The following is a 12,579-nucleotide window of genomic DNA, read 5'->3' on the forward strand; positions in this document are numbered from 1 at the left end:
ACTGATCTGTTGGCCTGGCTTGTGTTCCCATTTTCAGCTATATGCCGTTACCCTTTGGGTATGCACGAAGGGACGATACGAGATGAAGACATCACAGCTTCCAGCCAGTGGTATGATTCCACAGGGCCCCAGTATGCAAGGTGGGTTCATCTCCAGTGAAAATGTCATCATTTTTCCTTCTAGATATCCAGTTTGTGATTGAGGAAGAACGTCCCTCACCCTTAAAGAAACCTCTTTGCTTAGCTCGTTCACTGCTTAAATCTAGTTAGAGCATAGTGAAAGACCAGGAGGCAATGGTCATGGTCTCAAGCTGTAATACAGGAAATCCTGATTCAATATTGAGGGGTGGACTCTGGATTTGGCTGTACAAAGCCTTGAGTAGCACACCATAGCCTTGAGTTAGCCCTGCTGTGAGCCAGAGACTGGACTTGAGATTTCCAGAGGTTGCTTCCAACCCTCATCCTGTGAATAAATCTCGAATGGATTGCGGCTGACAGATCAGTTTGGGACAGTGCCCCTGGGATTCGTGTAGGGAGCTTTAAACTAAATAATAGGAAATCATTTACAAGGATGAACTTTTCCACAGCATCCTATTGAGGAAATGGGCTGCGTCCACTTTGACCCAAAAACCTGGGAACTGCAGAGTTAAGGAATTGTTATAAAGCAATTGAAGGATTTTCTTTCAGTATCAAGCAGCACTACAGCTGTCATTGGCTTTTCTTTTTCTGTTGTCATTGTGTTTCTCTCAGAGCTACTCATTGATGATTTGCAGAATACTTATAAAAATAAGTTACCTTGGAATTGGTTATAATGATGGTATCAAACATTCCTGCAGCTTTGGTGCAAGTCAGATAGGAAAACAGAATCCCAGCCTGATTTGGGTTGAAGGGACCTTAAAGCTCATCCAGTCCCAACCCCTGCCACGGGCAGGGACACCTTCCACTAGAGCAGCTTGCTCCAAGCCCCATCCGACTTGACCTTGAACACTGCCAGGGGTGGGGCAGCCACAGCTTCTCTGGGCACCCTGTGCCAGCGCCTCAGCACCCTCACAGGGAAGAGCTTCTGCCTAAGAGCTCATCTCAGTCTCCCCTCTGGCAGCTTAGAGCCATTCCCCTTGGCCTGTCCCTCCAGGCCCTTGTCCCAAGCCCCTCTCCAGGTTTCCTGCAGCCCCTTCAGGCACTGGAGCTGCTCTCAGGTCTCCCCTTCAGGAGCCTTCTCTTCTCCAGGCTGCCCCAGCCCAGCTCTCTCAGCCTGGCTCCAGAGCAGAGCTGCTCCAGCCCTCGCAGCATCTCCATGGCCTCCTCTGGCCTCGCTCCAGCAGCTCCATGTCCCTCTTGTGCTGCTGCCCCAGAGCTCAATGCAGATTAGTTTCACCATAAAAATGAAAGTATCATAATTAACCTGAATTTGGGCAGTCAAAAATCATAAAATTCTCCTAGTGCTTAATTATGTTTTTAGTTAGTCTGTGGTAGAGCAAAGATGCCCAATGTCGTGTGTTTTAGTGGAGTTTGAACACACCTATGGGTCTGAAAGCTGGGAAACTCACTTTGTTCCCTGAGGGATGACTTATTTGCAGTTTGGAAATACTTCAGGTATCACCATCTGTTATCATCATCTCTTTACCGGGGCAGCTGGGTATCCACAGGGTGAAGACATGAAGGCATCCTCTAGCTGACCTCATTTTGTTAGAGGTCATAGTTGTCCTATGCAGATGTCTGTCCCTGTCACTTCACAGTCTTCACTTCCTTCCTTACAACTTCATTTACTTGCCACTTCACTGTAAGACAGTCTGGCACAAACAGCTGAGACAAAAATCTAACCTGTGCCTTGACCTTGTGTCTCTTCTGGGTACTGCATTCCTTGATGCATGGGGCTTGGCACTCACTGATCCCATCCATTAGATAACTGTCCAAAAGACAAGGACACTTCAAGGCCTTCCTGTTTCCTGGGAAATGCTTTTTGCTAGGAAGCCCACAGGGTCTTATGGTATGTGGATACATTTAGAACTCTCACCACCTTGTGGCTTGCACAGGGAGCCTACAGGCACCCAGGGAAGGCAGCGTGGCTCCTTCAGGGGTTCTGCTGATGGCAGTGGCCATCATTAAGGATAAAAGCTTTAATCTTTGAGCTGGTGCCACAGTGTTCAACTTGGAAGCAGAGACCTTCACACTGTACCCCCAGCAGTGTTCTGCACAAGCAGCTCTGCTGGAAATGTGGAAGATAGGTTGAGATGACCCAGAATAATTTGTAGATGGGCAGAGCTTTTCTTAATGTCCCCCTGACCTGGTCAGGCAGTGCTGACTGCTTGGAATACATCTGATAAAGTGTTCTGTGTGCAGCCACACAGTAAGCATTTCTGTTCACAACACTTGTAGCCACAGTCGTAAGTTCTTTGTCTGCCTTGCTGAGTTGTCCTACAGAAATAGCAAAAGGTTTAGCACTTTGCTGTAGAAGACATCCACCATGGCAAGTATCACTGGGGAAACAGGGAGGGGAGAGCCCCAGGTACAAGCTGCCTGCAGTACAGCCCAGGTGCAGAGAGCATGCAGGGTCCTGCAAGCCAAGCTTGTAGGTAACTTCACATGGGGCAGTGATTTAAACTGAAAGACAGCAGGTTTACATTGGGTCTAAGGAGAAAATGCTTTCCAATGAGGAGGGTGAGGTGCGGGCATAGGGTGCCCAGAGAAGCTGTGGCTGCCCCATCCCTGGCAGTGTTCAAGGCCAGGTTGGACACAGGGGCTTGGAGCAAGCTGCTCTAGGGGAAGGTGTCCCTGCCCGTGGCAGGGGTTGGGACTGGATGAGCTTTAAGGTCCCTTCCAACCCAAACCAGGCTGGGATTCAGGTGTCTCTTGCTGATTTAGTTTCTTTCTCCCAATTCCCTAAGCTTCAAGGTGCTTTCCTAAGGTCCTTGAAGTGACACTTCTCATGTGTGTGCTTTTCCCCTCAGGTTACAAAGGGAAGAGGGCGATGGAGCCTGGTGCCCAGCTGGCTTGCTGCAACCAGAAGATGTCCAGTTCCTCCAAATCGACCTGCACAAGCTGTTTTTCATCACCTTGGTTGGCACTCAGGGACGGCATGCCCATGCCACAGGCAAGGAGTTTGCCCGCGCCTACCGCATCGACTACAGCCGCAACGGCGAGCGCTGGGTCTCCTGGAAGGACCGCCAGGGAGTGAAGGTGAGTGTGGAGGAACTGGATTGTGTCGCGTCCTCTATGGACTGCTTTGTGCACCATACTGTGTCCTGACTCTTCTCTGTAAGGCATCCTCTGCCTTAGTCCTGTGTTTGCTGTGGTGTTGGACTGTTCCTCCTCTGACCTGATCCCCCAAATCCCAACCATTGCTGTGAGTGAAAGCTGTGACTCTTCACTCTTTCTGTCCGTATTAAAACATGAATGCCCCTCTACCAGCCAGACACTGGCTCCTAAATTGGAAGCTGCAAACCATATGCCTGCTACTTAGTAGTTAAAAAAGGGGAAAAGGATGGCAGGGAATGGAGATGTGTTTCTGTGTGTTTGATAGCAAAGCTCAATGTAAGGAGCAATGAGGAGGAAGGAGTTTAGAAGGTAGGAAATGTGCTGAGCACACACTCAAAGAGGCTTCCCAGCTCACCACAGGTGTCTCCTGCTTTCTCCAGACCTGAGTCTGAAGACCTAAGCGGGATTGGAAAGGTACTGAATGATATTTTCTTGCGCTGGGGGGGTGCTTTACAAGTCACAGTGGGGTCTGTATTCAGTATTAGGATATCTTCTAGCTTGTTAATGAATTGCTTGCTCAGACCTTTGACCAGCCATTTGACCATTACCATTGTCTTGCCCATCCCTCGCTTTTTGGTGTATTTGCAGGATGGGAGGGGAAGTTTAAACTCCATTTAATTGTTCTTCATTGGCACTTCCTTTGGTAAAGTCTGTTTGCATGTTGAGTTACACCAGAATTCAATAGGCTACACTGTCCACAAGCAGCTCCTTGTCTCCCACTCTGGTCCTGTGCAGAGCAGTGATCTGGGACACTCAGGACTGTGTTAGTGTCAGATGTTATCATTTAGTATGGGTCAGTTTTTGCAAGATTTCCCTCTTAGGCCAAGATAAGGTAATGAACACACATTCAGCTGTGTATGATGTGAATGATAAGTTTGAGCTGTACTCTATTCTGTTCTATGTATGTGGAATTCCACATATATTCTGTGTGTTTGTACCTGTTCCCCATTGCATGGGACCAAAAAGCTTTTCCTCTTGGTATCCTTAGAGAAGATGCTTCTGCTCCTCTGCTCCTGCTGTTCTGGACATACCCAATGGGTGCAATTCCTGCCATTTCAACTCCTCTGGAAAATTACTTTCCGTAAGACATGTTTTTCCAAATGTGTCACCAGTAAGGGGCATATTCCAGCGGGGAATCCATATTTCAGCAGCCCTGCTCTCAGGTCAAATGTCCTGTAAAATAATTCAGACCTTGGAATGAGGTGCAAGATCCAAATCTACTTATCTGTATGCATTAGGAAGACCTCTTCCAGTGCTGCAGTTGATGCCAAATCACTGCTATTTCAGTGAGACTCCATGCACCTAACTTGACATGCCTCTGTGCAAGGTCACACAAATGGTTTCAGCCAAACAAGCCAAACCCCCCACCCCTTCCCTGTGCTGCTAGCTTTCAACATGCACCATAGGCTGCTCCTCACCAGGAACAGCATCTCCAGCTTTAATTTGCTCAGTAAAAGGCAAAAAGACAGTTTGTTGTCCCCTTATCTCTGACACCAGTTAAGGATGGACCTCTCCATTGGCACTAATGTTGCATGGCGCAGCAGTGTTAAGTCCTGGTCCCTCAGTTTCTGTTACCAGCCATCAGCAGTTGTTTAAGAGCAGCACTGCTTCATCTGTGATGTTGAGAACACTGGCATCAGTAGTGCCTGGGGCTGGAAACTGGTGCTGAGTTGGGAACTGTTGTTCCACACACAGCTGATTCACTTTGGGGTTTTGGGCTCTGAGAAACCTGTGCTCAGTAGCAGCAACCCCACCTTGTGGAGGTGCCACACAAAGGGTGCGTTCTCCTTTGCTTCGCTCAGAAGATGTCTGGACAGGACAAGCATGTCAGCTCATCCACTGTGGAGCTAGTGCGAAGGTACTTGTTTCTGAGGGGGAAGGCTTTCTTCCTTCTCTGTCCAGCCCTGTGTCCATCTAGAATTTTCTGGCTTGACATACAGAATCAGAGTGGTTTGGGTTGGAAGGGATCTTAAACTTCATCCAGTTCCAATCCCCCTGCCATGGGTAGGGACATTTGCTACCTCAGAGATTCCCTGACAAATGATCAGCCCCAGAGGTTCTGTCCAACTTCTGTGATGAAGATGTGGGCTATTCTGCCGTATGCTGTGTCCTCTTGGGTTTTATCTCCTATCAGGAAGGTCTTGTGGAGCCAGTGTAGGTGGCTCCCTGGTCTATCTGCTATCTGGTGCAGCCCAGTGCGCCATCCTTAACTGGTGTTAGAGATAAGGGGACAACAAACTGTCTTTTTGCCTTTACTGAGCAAATTAAAGCTGGAGATGCTGTTCCTGGTGAGGAGCAGCATATGGTGCATGTTGAAAGCTAGCAGCACAGGGAAGGGGTGGGTTTGGCTTGTTTGGCTGAAACCATTTGTGTGACCTTGAACAGAGACATGTCAAGTTAGGTTCATGGAGTCTCACTGAAATAGCAGTGATTTGGCATCAGCTGCAGCACTGGAAGAGGTCTTCCTAATGCATACAGATAAGTAGATTTGGATCTTGCACCTCCATCTGCACCTGGTGCAGCCCAGTGCACCTCCATCAGCCACCAGATGTGGCTGCCTCTTCTTCAAGGCAGTGCAGTCTTCTGAGTGACTAATTTTTTGTGATACAAGAAGGTCTTTCACTTCTCACCAGACTCTCCAGCCACACCCCCATTGAGCTCTCCCCTGCTGCCATGAAGGGGAAGCCACCTTTCTGCTCCCTTGCTGGCCTTCATCCTTTAAATTGCTTGTACATCAACATTTGCTATCTGTGTCCTTGTGAGTAACCTCAGCCTCTGATTCATCCTCCACACCAATAGTGTCTTTGGACAGGAGCTCTCACACTTGTAATTCACACTTCTGGTATCAAAAATGTTCTCATTTTGTTTCCATAGGTCCAAATCCTCTAAAAGAAATCCCTTTAGTGCAGTGCTGGGGCTTTGACAGCATCAGCTCTTTCCACACACTGACTGTCCAAACAGTGGACTGTTCCCAGAACTGTGGTGAAGGGGAGGGTTGAAGTTGCTGCCATGTCGGACTGCACCTCAGCAGGATGAGCTGACTGTAGCCATGCTGAACACAAGACATCTGCTCTGCAGCTGATTGCACCTTCATTCCCAAGCAGAGCAGCACCTCTGGAATATTGCTGGGTTATAGAGAAGGGATATCATGACTGTCCACCAGGTATTTAGTGATGAGGGCAAGTGCTTGGTTTCCTGGTGTTAGAATGTACATGGAGGCTCCCTTGAAGAAAGCTTATGTACTAGTAACTGGAGCTCTCTGCAATGTGTAGTCTACGTATTCATTCATCTCCTACCTACCTTTCTCCTCTGCAGTGGTCAGGAGGTGAAATGGCAGCACCCATCACCCTGTAAGCCATGTACCAGGTAGGAAGGGAGCAGCAGCAGGTAACCCTCTGCAGATACTGCACAGGGAAGCTCCTCAGGCTCAGATGATGGGGTACAAGTGCACCAGTGTACAGGTGAACAGCATGATGGGGAGCAGTTGCTGGTAAGGATCTCTCTTCTCCAGGTGATCCAAGGGAATGTCGACACTTACGACGTGGTCTTGAAAGATCTTCGGCCTCCCATCATTGCACGTTTTATCCGGGTGATGCCTGTGACAAAGGTGCCAATGACTGTCTGTATGAGGGTGGAGCTCTATGGCTGTGTCTGGCATGGTAAGTACCAATTTCCATGCCTGGCACTGGAAAGTAGTCCTTGCACAATGCTCACTGGGACTCACCCGTGTCCCATGTATGCAGAGGGAATCCCAGGCCCACGGAACTGCTTCTGTTGGTCCACATCATAAGTAAAAGGATCATATGGACAGAGGTGATGGAAGGCTACTGCTGCTGTATTTCTGAGGTATATGGCCTTCTTTTTTAGATGGTTTGGCATCCTATAGCATCCCTGAAGGAGGGACAATAGCGGCTCCTGGCTCCCCCATCGTTTATCTGAATGACTCGACCTATGATGGCTACCAGGAGCGCAGGTGGGAGAAGTCGTCCTGTTCTCTCTCGGTCACTGTGCAAGTTACTTCTTTCCTACTTACCCTGTCACTAGTATCTTGCATCCCAAACACTTCTTTGAGACCTCCAGAGCTGCAAGCTAGTCTACTAGTTCTCCAAAGCATCATGGATTTGTTATTCGAGGCCTTTAGCATGTTGTTAGTTGCTCTTTTAATGGAGGGTTTGGGCTCAGGATGCATCAGAGTCATTTCCCCCAGATCACAAAGGCTGGAAAGAAAGAAAGAATGGTTTTGGTTCTTGGAAGTTGTTGCTTCTCTTTAAAGAGTGTGTCCTTGTACAGCTAAGGGCTGTCTTTGTTCATAGCTTCTGTCTTTACATGATGTGAGGATACACATGATGTGTCCAATTGCCTTAAAAGCCCTTGTTGCTCTTGGTTTCTAATTGTGACCATGTTCATTGCACTGATTTCTTTGTTGGTTCAGGGATAATATTAAGCTGTCGTTGATACTTCAGTCCCAGTGTCCCTGGAGCAGATGAAGGTCCTTCCCCTCTTCATTAACTTTTGTTGCTTTTGCAGTTGGATATGCAAAATGCACTCTCTAGCAGGCTGCATCTTAAACTATTGCAGGAGGTCTGCAGGGTAAACTGGGCACCCGAGGAAGTGTGCAGCACCTGAGCTCTAGGCCTGCACTTGATACCTGTGAGCTTCTGGACAGATTGGAGATGTTGGGTTTGAAAACAAAGCTCTGATGGACTTGAAACAACTTGGAAAACTGCATCACTCCCTGGGAGAAGCTGCAGGTCAGCAGAGGCACCACTGCCAATGTGGTGTGAGAGGAAGGTGGCTGATCACTCACTGTAAAGATCTCTGGGGTATGATGCTTTTCCAATTTGGAATCAAAAAGTGCCTGGAGTTTGGGAGCTTATTACAAGGTCTGTTAATTTTTCATGTCACTGACATTAGGTAGGGTGGCATCTGTTGACATTCTGAGGTGTCTCTTGTTTACCCAGTAGTTAATTCTCAAGGAAGGAGAGTTCATTAAGAGTCTGTATCTGAAATGTTAAATAACTGGCTGAACTTTCAGACATTCAGTGTAACCACTTTCCTTGCTATAAAAACAGATCTGAGTGTGCTTCAGTGGCTTGAAACCTGACAGACAGGGGCATGGGTATCTTCTTGAGGCAGCAGATCCCTGTGTGTGCAGGAATGTGCTTAAGTGATCTCACAGGGTCTGTTCAGAGACCTGGTGCCATCCACTGACTTGGGGTGCTTTTATTTTATCTCCTGTTCAGTTGTCAGTAACTCCCTGATTTTTTTTAACTGTTGCCTAAAAGATTTTTATGCTTAGAGGTGATTTTTTTTCCTAAACTGAACTGTGTTCTATCATGCTGGAGATTAAAATAACAGGGTGGAAAGTACATTCCTTGCCCTTCTAGGATGTTACAAGGTATTGGGTGACAATGTCTTTACATGTTAATATCTGATGCTTTAGGTATTAGTAGGTATTGGATATTTAAAGAAATAGGTTTTTATATGCAGGAACATACAGGTACTGCTCTTTGCTGCCCAGCACTAATCCAGGGAGCCTGTCTGCTGGGGAGTGGCAGGAAGCTACAGATGTAGACATAAACCCCAGTGTGCTAAGCAAGGACTCTTCCAAACTGCTTTGCCTCCAAGTCTGACCAGCCTGGAAGCAGGAGTTGCCACTTCCAGCTGTAAATCCTGTTTTGAAGTTCAAAGGCATGCATACCTGTGCAGATCCTGCTGACAGCAGGCTCACCTGGGGCGAGCTTGCAGAGCTGCAGTGTGGGTAGCAGCAGCCCTGCTTACAGACTGCCTGGAGGCAGCTGACCCTGAAACAGGTCCAGAGAGCAAGTTCAGCACTAACGCAGCTGAAGTGTCTGTGCTTTCCCTGCTGGGGGATGTGGCAGGGATGGAGGGAACCACATCTGGCATCTTGGTGCCGAAAAACTGTGTAGTGAGCTCTGCACTCTCAAGATAGGAAGAGCAGTGAGGCAGAGTCCTGGGTTGGAGGGTCTGAGTTGATAACATGCTCTTGCACAAGGAGCAATTCCAGAGCTGATCCCAGTTAGAACTGGCTGTGGCTGGGTGAGCTGCCCATGGTCTCACTGCTCTCTCCTGCTTTTCTGAGCCTGCTTGCAAAACTTTCCCCACTGGTTCCCCCAGGATGGGATGGAGCAGTTCCTGCCATGCAGCTCCATGGTGAAATGCTGCAATTAAAGCTCTGTTTGGAGAGTGTACAGTATCATTTTCTGTAGTCTGCTTCCATTCTCAAGAGACTTTGCTCATGGCTTGGCTTTGCTGTCAGTGCTTGAGATCAGGGCAAAATTTCTGCCTTTCCTAAGCAGGGAAAGACTCTAACAGCCCAGCCTGAACAAGATAAAGCAGATGTTGCATAAAAGCAGGAGATGGTTTATCCAAGATGGATTAAGAGTAGATAAACCTGTGTTTTCCTAGTACCAGGTGAAGGACCCGTGTTCTTTCACGTCTGAGCTCTCCTGGCTGGAATCCTGCCTAACTCCTGCTCCTTTCCTGGCAGGCATTTGTACGGTGGCCTGGGCCAGCTCACGGACGGGGTGCTGGGCCTGGATGACTTCACACAGAGCCACCAGTACCGTGTGTGGCCAGGCTATGACTACGTGGGCTGGAAGAACGAGAGCTTCAGCACGGGCTATGTTGAAATGGAGTTCCAGTTTGACCGGCCACGGAACTTCACCTCCATGAAGGTAGTTACTGTGGTCCCTCTGCAGAAGCAGCCTGGGACAGGCTTTGGGTTTGGGTGCTTCCGGATGGTCACTTTTGGGTCCTCTTCCCAAAGCAGAAAGGTGCAAGGTGCCTGAATGCAGAGTTTGAGTAGGTGTCCCAGGTTGACTAGTGTAGAAAGGTGAAGCAGGGAAGCACTTGCCTCTCCAGGGATCAAACACTCTCCTTTTGCATTTGGCTTAAAGGAATAAAAAGCAAACACCTGAAGCAGTGCTTAGGCAGCTGAGCTGGGTTTAGGATGTAGGCTACTTACTGTCTAGGGGCTGCCTGACCCCTGAGGTAAAGGAACATGGTTGTGTTTCCGTTTGACCAAAACTTTCTCTGGTTGTCCAAGTCTGTGCTTGTGCTGTGGGAAATGACTATAACACACGGGAGAAGAATGAGCTGAACTTTGGAGGCTGTAGTAAACAGCAGAGGCTTTTAAAAAGGATCGGTGGCTTTTCTTGTAGAGATTTCAAATGAAGGAGAACCCACCACATCCTTAAGTAAATTGTTTTGGTGGTTACTTACCCTAGTTTTATTTTGTCTATTTTTAACTTGCAACCGTTGGCTCTCGGCCTGCTTTTGCTGGCCAAAATAAGAGTCCTGCCTTCTCAAACACTTCCCTGCTCTTGCACTGAGATTAAACCACTGCCTTAATCTTTGCTTCAGTAAGCTAAGCTGGCTGAACTTCTCAGTGCCTTCCCTGTGAGATCCAGGGTCACTTTTGTAGCTATCTTTCAATCCTTCCTTTCTTTGCCAATACTCTTTTGGAGGTATAGAAACTGAAACTGGTTGCAGGCTTGCCATCAAACTAGATAAAGGAATGGTACCAATTTCCTGCTTCTGTACGATTCTTCCCTGTTTATGAACCTTGAGATCATATTAGTCCTCCTTAGCCAATGGGTAGGGAGCCAGTGTGCATTGAGGCTTTGTTATTGTGCTGAAAGTCAGTTTAAAGTTATTGGTGTCCAGGATAAAAGTCCAGTGTAGAAAGCATCACTTACAGTTTGTTCCCAAGTTTAATACCCTGAAATAAGTCAGTCCTGAAAACTTCAGATTATTTTAGGAATCTTTATTTCCCCCCCCCCCACTCCCCCAGTTGAATTTGTTACGGGGGATTCTGCTGTCCCTGATCATTGAATTCGGTAGTGAATCCCAGACTGGTTTGTGTGGAAGGGACCTTAAAGCTCACCCAGCTCCAACCCCTGCCACGGGCAGGGACCCCTTCCACTAGAGCAGCTTGCTCCAAGCCCCTGTGTCCAACCTCGCCTTGAACACTGCCAGGGATGGGGCAGCCACAGCTTCTCTGGGCACCCTGTGCCAGCGCCTCAGCACCCTCCCAGGGAAGAGCTTCTGCCTTACATCCAACCTGAACTTCCCCTGTTTCAGTTTGAATCTTGAGCAAGAAATAAATTCCTGTTAGAAAAACACCTAGATAAGAATTTGTGTCTTAAAACTTGTACGATTTAGTTGGCATTTTTTAATCAAGCTACTATAATTCATGAATTCGTACTCTGGTAACTGGAGTCTGATGTTATGAGGAAATCAAACGCCTTAGAAAAGTCTATCATGTAAACACAGCCATCCTCAACCAACCACACCAGCTCATAAAAACAGCTACTACATCTAGTATTCCATTAGAAAGCTGTAGTATTAGCCTAAATTGTGATTATTTCTTGAACATTGCATGTTTTGGATTTGCATTTATTTTGTATGGGCTAAGTGGTCTGTAAGGACTTTTTTGTCTCTTCATACCTGTTAGCTTCATCCCAGTCCTTCTGAACTTCCCCAGGGCCCAGGAAAGCATCACAAGTAAATGTCAGCAAATATTGCAGCTGCTTTGCAAATTACTTAGCTTGCCTATTATAAAATTGGACTTCCGTAGGTGGTGGTTGGAATAGAAAGTGTCTCTGTATCAGTCCAAGACATGAACATATCCAACTGCTGTCCAAATATGGCACAAATTCTATATTGCAGGCGTCAGGCTTTCCTGCCTTGTTATGGATGACTATGTCTCCCTATTGAATAACGTTGTCTGAGCTTCATCTGTTCCTAATTACATGCAAATACCCTTCTTTTGTCTTTTTCCTGCTCATCAGGCCTGTTGTCCTCATTACCATTCACTGCTATTCACTGCAGGACCTCGCAGAGGCCAAGCAATTAATAGGGTTCAAAGCTGCACTGAGTATGGAAGCTGTTGTTGTCACTGTTGCTAATACCCCACAGTCATTAGGAAATCATTCCTAGAGTTGCTGGTGAGGATCAGGCCACCATGGCTATGAAATGGAGTAGACTGAGGAGGACTGAAGACTAAGGATCACATTATTCATTCCTTTCCTAGTCACTTGGACACAGTGCCAAAATACTGGAGTCCAGAAAATTGGGACTGTGTGGCAGAACTTAGAGGCTGAGAGAGCTGGGCTTGTTCAGCCGAGAGAAGAGAAGGGTCCAAGGAGACCTTAGGGTAGCTCCAAGTGCCTAAAGGGGCTACAAGAAACCTGGAGAGAAGCTTTGGACAAGGACAGGACAAGGGAGAATGGCTTTAACCTGCCTGAGAGGAGATGGAGATGAGATCTTTGGAAGAAGTTCTTCAACCTGGCAGCGTTCA

The 12,579-nt window shown here is 47.5% G+C and overlaps 1 protein-coding gene across 4 annotated transcripts in view; it reads left to right on the forward strand.

The window, feature by feature from the left end:
• Positions 1 to 12,579, forward strand: part of LOC133283189 (discoidin domain-containing receptor 2-like) — a 59,454-nt gene that overhangs the window by 30,718 nt on the left and 16,157 nt on the right. For all 4 annotated transcript variants that reach the window (XM_061479756.1, XM_061479755.1, XM_061479757.1 and 1 more), the window contains exons 3-7: positions 38 to 140; positions 2,948 to 3,176; positions 6,766 to 6,913; positions 7,122 to 7,227; positions 9,766 to 9,952. In XM_061479756.1, the coding sequence (XP_061335740.1) occupies positions 38 to 140; positions 2,948 to 3,176; positions 6,766 to 6,913; positions 7,122 to 7,227; positions 9,766 to 9,952 (773 nt within the window). The remainder of the gene's footprint in view (positions 1 to 37; positions 141 to 2,947; positions 3,177 to 6,765; positions 6,914 to 7,121; positions 7,228 to 9,765; positions 9,953 to 12,579) is intronic.

Source organism: Pezoporus flaviventris, unplaced genomic scaffold (assembly GCF_033815535.1).
Source record: "Pezoporus flaviventris isolate CSIRO_AGI_PZ_B2104156 unplaced genomic scaffold, CSIRO_AGI_Pfla_v1 ptg000154l, whole genome shotgun sequence".
Lineage (NCBI taxonomy): Eukaryota > Metazoa > Chordata > Aves > Psittaciformes > Psittacidae > Pezoporus > Pezoporus flaviventris.